The sequence below is a fragment of the Adiantum capillus-veneris genome, chromosome 17, assembly GCF_014529385.1.
Source record: "Adiantum capillus-veneris isolate H3 chromosome 17, ASM1452938v2, whole genome shotgun sequence".
NCBI lineage: Eukaryota > Viridiplantae > Streptophyta > Polypodiopsida > Polypodiales > Pteridaceae > Adiantum > Adiantum capillus-veneris.
The window spans coordinates 122221520-122227143 of NC_140947.1; the positions used below are offsets into that span (position 1 = coordinate 122221520).

General features: G+C 39.9%; 1 protein-coding gene and 1 non-coding gene across 4 annotated transcripts; both read right to left on the bottom strand.

The window, feature by feature from the left end:
• Positions 1-1126: 1126 nt before the first annotated feature.
• LOC147437997 (uncharacterized) lies at positions 1127-4911 on the bottom strand. Of its 3 annotated transcripts, none has more exons than XR_015184915.1 (2): positions 4626-4763; positions 1127-3195 (listed from the first exon to the last, which is right to left on the bottom strand). XR_015184915.1 is itself a non-coding variant. In XM_086487384.1 (2 exons), the coding sequence occupies exons 1-2, from the start codon at positions 4814-4816 to the stop codon at positions 4396-4398; spliced, it is 249 nt and encodes an 82-aa protein (XP_086343510.1). In that variant the 5' UTR covers positions 4817-4911; the 3' UTR covers positions 3932-4395. The 3 variants fall into 3 exon arrangements, 1 of the variants encoding a protein (XP_086343510.1); XR_015184914.1 differs by having other exon boundaries at positions 1127-3273; XM_086487384.1 differs by lacking the exon at positions 1127-3195 and adding an exon at positions 3932-4453 and having other exon boundaries at positions 4626-4911.
• LOC147437998 (small nucleolar RNA Z195/SNORD33/SNORD32 family) lies at positions 4370-4450 on the bottom strand. The gene has a single exon (XR_015184983.1). It is a non-coding gene; the product is annotated as a small nucleolar RNA Z195/SNORD33/SNORD32 family (small nucleolar RNA).
• Positions 4912-5624: the final 713 nt, after the last annotated feature.

Below are 5624 nucleotides of genomic sequence, written 5' to 3' on the forward strand. Positions count from 1 at the left end.
AAAAGGTGTGGATGTCATGGAGACATAAGCAAGACAGAGCAAGCGATCTTGTTAATGCTTCAAATTCGACAGGAATCAAAAGCTATATTAGGGGTGTTTCGCACGTTTACAACGTACACAAACCCCAACAGACAAACACGGCATGGTTAATGTGTCGACTTCATATCGTGTCACTTTCAATATCAAAAATGCCGTTTGGGAGCAAGAAAATTCCACTCCAAATAAAGTAGTGCGAAATCCCCAAAAAAAAGCCTAATTTTCTAAAATTTCCTCTTGGCAAATTCAAGGTGAAGTTTTGTATGTTTGGAAAAATGATTTTTCCCGACCACTACCAACGATTGTCCAAGTACAAATTGTGTTTGTGTGTGTGTGTGTGTGTGTGTGTGTGTGTGTGTGTGTGTGTGATGGAGATGGTTAGGAGTAGGGGGCAAGACAATCACGCAACAGGCAGTAAGGAACATATCAAAGGAAGCTGAACAAAGAAAAGGCGATTATGTTAATGCTTCAAATTGGAGAGAAATGAAATGATATATATCGGAGACACTTCGCACGTTTATAATGAACTCAAACCCCAATAGACAGACAAGGCATGATTGACCCCTCCAATTACTAGCTGGACATTCGCACAATGAACTTTGCACACGAGTCCTAATTCTCCCAATTTTGGTGTAGTTTAAGGGGGGGAGGCAAGGGGCATTTGAAATAAGTAGGTTGAAATAAGACATCATTTGATATTTCAAAATAATCGGCATTTTTCAAGCATATTCACCTTATTTCCCTCCTTTCAACCAACTGTTTTGATTTTTTAATTGACTCAAGGCTAAGCTGAGGCACACTTTTTCCAAACATTGAGACGGAGGGAGAGAGGGAGAGAGAGAGAGAGAGAGAGAGAATGAACAAGACACAAAAGGGGGAGGAAACACTTTTCCAAACATTGAGACGAAGAGAGAGAGAGAGAGAGAGAGAATGAACAAGACAAAAAAGGGGGAGGAATACTCCTCTCAATGCTTCAAATTTTCAAGTTGATTGCCACATGAAAGAAATGAAATGATATATTAACAAATTAATGAGACCAAACTACTACAAAGTGGTCAATCCTTCAAATTTTCAAGTTGATTGCCACATGAAAGAAATGAAATGATATATTAACAAATTAATGAGACCAAACTACTACAAAGTGGTCAATCTTATACCATGTTTGGGTACAAAAAAATAAATAAAATGAAAGGTTAAGTGCTACTAGCTGGAACTGTGAGAGAGAGAGAGAGAGACTCCAGTTAATGCATCAAATTTTGAGGTTGATTGCCACATGAGAGAAATGAAATGATATATTCACGTATTCAAGAAGCCAAACTGAACTATGGAGGCCAACCATTGCCAATTGGTGAATCTGATACAATGCTTGAATATATACAATGAAACTAGAAGTGCTACTAGTTGGAAGAGACAGAGAGAGAGAGAGAGATGCACGAGAGCACATGTCGTAACCTCCTTCATCCAACAAGCTGCGATGCAGCATTGGAAAGAGAACATTGCACACGTAGCTAGAGAGAGAAAGGTGCCGAGAGAATGTGATGGCTGTGTAAAATTGTTTTCCAACTTTAAACATGCCTTTGCATGGTGAGACTTCCAAGTAAAGGTGTATGTCGACAAATATTCAAGTAAAAGAGGTAACATTTGTTTTGAGGTTTTTGGTTAGATCTCGGCATCTATTTAACTTTCTTGCTTCAACCATGGAAAAAACGTAAGGTAACTTGAGCTAAAAATTGGAAGACAGGCTCACATTGGGGAAAGAGAGAGAGAGAGAGAATACTTTCCTTGATTTGCTTTATGAATTTTGCGACAAGCAAGCGGTTGAGGGTGAAACGGGCTATGCTAACGCAGAAGGCAAAGCCATTTTACTAGTATATATAAGGAGTACTCACTTAGCTGTAGAGTCAATAATACTGCCCATTTCAGCTTTACAACACCAACACCAAGACAAGGTTGATATCGCATTCCATTCAACAAGTTGGATATAATTTAAGGCATGCTTATGGCAATTGGTAAGAGAGTGAAAGAAAGTTAATTTATCAATGTCTTTAATATTGATATGACATTGATAATCATTTCAATGTTTTCAACTTTAACTAACAAGATATATTTCTATTCATCAAAGTAGTAAGTTCTGAGTTCAAAATTATTAAACCGTGAAAAATATTTATTTGGTGAAAATTCATGAAGTAGTAAGATTTTACTCTTTCTTCGATGCGTGATGTGTAATCTTCACAGATTACGAGGGATTTGAATGTAGAAATATCCCTCCATTCAACTTTGTTAGCGGCCCATAAGTTATGTTTCTCAAGGTTGATGACCAAAGCTATAAAGTTATCTCATTGGGTTTTTAAAACCCTGAGCAAGGCAATGGTCGTAGATCTGGAAGCGAACAGAAATGACGAGATTATCTTAAGAAGCTAGGGTTGATGATGGCTACCTACAGATAGCGAACAGAGATGACAAGATTATCTAAAGAAGCTAGGGTTGATGATGACTACCTACAGACACAGAGAAGTCTACAACGCTGAAGTACAATCTCACAAGTTTTCAGACAAGCCTCAATGAGCCAAATCAACAATTGATGATCCCCAAACTTCTTTGAAGCCTTAAAAAACAAGCCTTGATAGGGATTTTTATAAACCATCGGGGTTAGGGGGAGAACGTCAAGTATATTTTAATTAAAGAGGAATGAAATTTCTTAAGCTTTGACCCCCGACAAAAACCAAAAACATTGGATGACATATTAGTTACCTTGCATACAAGTGACAAATGAGACACTTCACTCAATAATGCCAAAAATGGACGTAATGTCCCTATAGCCAATTGAGTGCTCCGAAGGTGCCACCATGGAATAGTTTCCTCTTGGTTTATATTTATAAAGAGATAAAGGCTGTGACCTATACAATATTTAAATGCAAATCAATATTTCTCCAAATGTCATCACAGTATATATCTTAATGTGTCATGTAAGGTGTACTTGTTGCAACAAGTTATCTATTAAATCCAAGGGATGGAGGCACTTAGCTATTTGATCAAATGCAAAGGAGGGTTACTTTGCAAATGACATCCTATATAATTGTTGTAGAACCCATGCGGCATCTTCAAAGAGAAGAACACAAAGAGAAACTAGCCACTGCAAGACGAGTGCACATGAATATACTGCACAACATACAAGAAATCATCTTGCAACGTACAATCTTGTTAACACTCTTCATCTCATTGCCTTCCTTCTAGTTCCTACATTGAAAAAGCTTGGTGAACTTCCCTACTTATTTCTTCCTTCCCAAAGCAATACATTCCATGTAGATATTACATCCTCAATCAGCATTACAAGCTTCTAACCATTGATCGACCCATAAAGCAAATAGAAACCAACGGATTTTAACAGTCCATGCTTCTGAGCGCAAAGGCTCCTGATGAACTACCTGGTCATGATGGGGTTTCCACAATTATTTAGTGCATGGTACGTTGAAGAGCAAGGCATATAGACAAGCTTCCTCGAATGATCACCGAGTAATGAGACATCCCTCATTGAGTACAGAGTTGCACCCATGTTTTAAATCCCACATCCTTCTTAGGAAGCACTTATTGAACATGCAATCAAAAAGGAGGCCAAGAAGACCATTGTTTTTCTAAAACATATTAGCTAGCACCTTGCAATTATATGCTATACAAAATAATATTTCCGAGGTATTCCCTTTCCAAAGGGATGAAAACAGTATAACCTTCACTTGCAACTTACTAAGAATAATAAATTGTCAATATAAAATACATTCGGTAATACCTAACTATTTCTATACCACCTGGCAAGCCCCTACAATGTGGCACAAGGAGAGCGGATAAAGCAGAGTACACCAAGGCAAAGATAAAAAGAAAGGAGATTTTGGCATCGACAGTGGCTCTCTCTCTCTCTCTCTCTCTCTCTCTCTCTCTCTCTCTCTCTCTCTCTCTCTCTCTCTCTCTCTCTCTCAGCGCTTGTTCCCTCTCTCCATCCAAAATAGGGCCACTTGTGCAGGTTCAAAGAGTGTTCTAAGGTTAGGAGAGCATGAACGGAGTGTGCACTTTCGAGATCCATGACTGTTGACATTCAAAAATGAAACAAGGGGCTTTTGATTGTCTTTAGTAAAGAGAAGGCAAACGTTTGTTTGCCTATTTATGATTGGGATAATATTGTTGGAAGACCCCTTGTTTAGAAAAGATGATGTAACACTAATCTTTCATCTTGAGCCTAGTCTTGAGCGCAGCCTCAGTCGAAAGATGGTGATAATGTATATTTAATCAGCAATCATGCAAGGAAATTGGCATCACTGGCAGCGGTTTCAAGCATCAATTATGGCCGTCAGATGGTAGTGCATGTTGTTAATCATCACAGAGATTACAGAACAGGTCTGTATAGTTCATCCTCATTCGGCAAAATCTACCAAAAACCCAAAACAAATCTTATGACTATAGCGAAGACGGAAACCCTACACGAGATGACAGACAAAGGAGTATCCATGGCAATATCTAAAACCAGATCTGTATATCCATGGCAAGGACAGAAAACAGAAAACCAAACGCAGATAGAAACGATTCCGTTGCGCACTCACCCGCCAGATATCAGAAAGAATGTCAATCCTCGAGGCTTTGGAAGTATAGGACTAGGGGGCGACATACAGCAGTCATCATCTTCCCAACCGAAAACCGAGAAACTTGAGAAAATCTGTCTGCAGCATAGAAAGTAGCGGGAGAGAGGGGACACATGCTCACACACCCGAGTCGCAGCTTGCAGAAAAGACATTTCTGTGGGCCTGCACACGAGGTGTGCTTCAATGGCGAAGTAGCCTCCGCACACCAGATACTAGCGGCCTTCGTCACCGTAAGTTAAAATCCTCTCACACAGAACACGGTTTATAACCTAGGGCAAAAGAACTGGGATCTATCCTTAGGCAGTGGTCACACGAGGCATAGTTATCAGTTACATTCTGAGATAACGAACCCTCTTCCATGGTCACCCCAGGCAGATGAGAAAGCATAGCGTCTGGCAACTATGCCGATTTTGAATGGTTGGAAAGTTTGCGTTTATGTCGCAACTGCATTATCTGTTGAACCTGATCGTGAGAAAGCTGCAACAGCATTGGTACAATGAATCATTGCATGGCACGGAGTCTTACCATACATCGAGCGAACCAAAAATTGAGTGAATATTTATACGACATGGGCCCATGTTGTCCAATATGTAGCAGTTGGCAACTTCTCTACTTAGCATTACTAGGCCCCATCCTCTATATGAAGGATAAAGTAGAGAGGGACACGCCACCTAGGGACCATGTCTCTTCTATTCTCTCTCTCTCTCTCTCTCTCTCTCTCTCTCTCTCTCTCTCTCTCTCTCTCTCTCTCGCCATAGCATATGTAAAACCGCCTTTCAAAGCCTAATAGAGTAATGATTTATGTGTGTCGATTCTTGTCTTCACGTCCTTATTCAAGACGCATGCCTCGTGAGTCTTTAACTCCAAGAGTTGTAAGGCACTGTTACCATATACATGTGGTAGTGATGTGTGTGAACACACTAGGACCGCCGGGGCATTTTTTCCCTCTTTAGGAGGTTT

What these genes read in the sequence shown, in the direction of transcription:
- LOC147437997 (XM_086487384.1), bottom strand. Translation starts at nt 4,816, where the DNA reads ATGTCTTTTCTGCAAGCTGCGACTCGGGTGTGTGAGCATGTGTCCCCT. An exon ending in TTCTTTCTGATATCTGGCGG is followed by an intron (nt 4,454 to 4,625) that starts GTGAGTGCGCAA and finishes GGTTTTTGGTAG; the next exon opens with ATTTTGCCGAATGAGGATGA.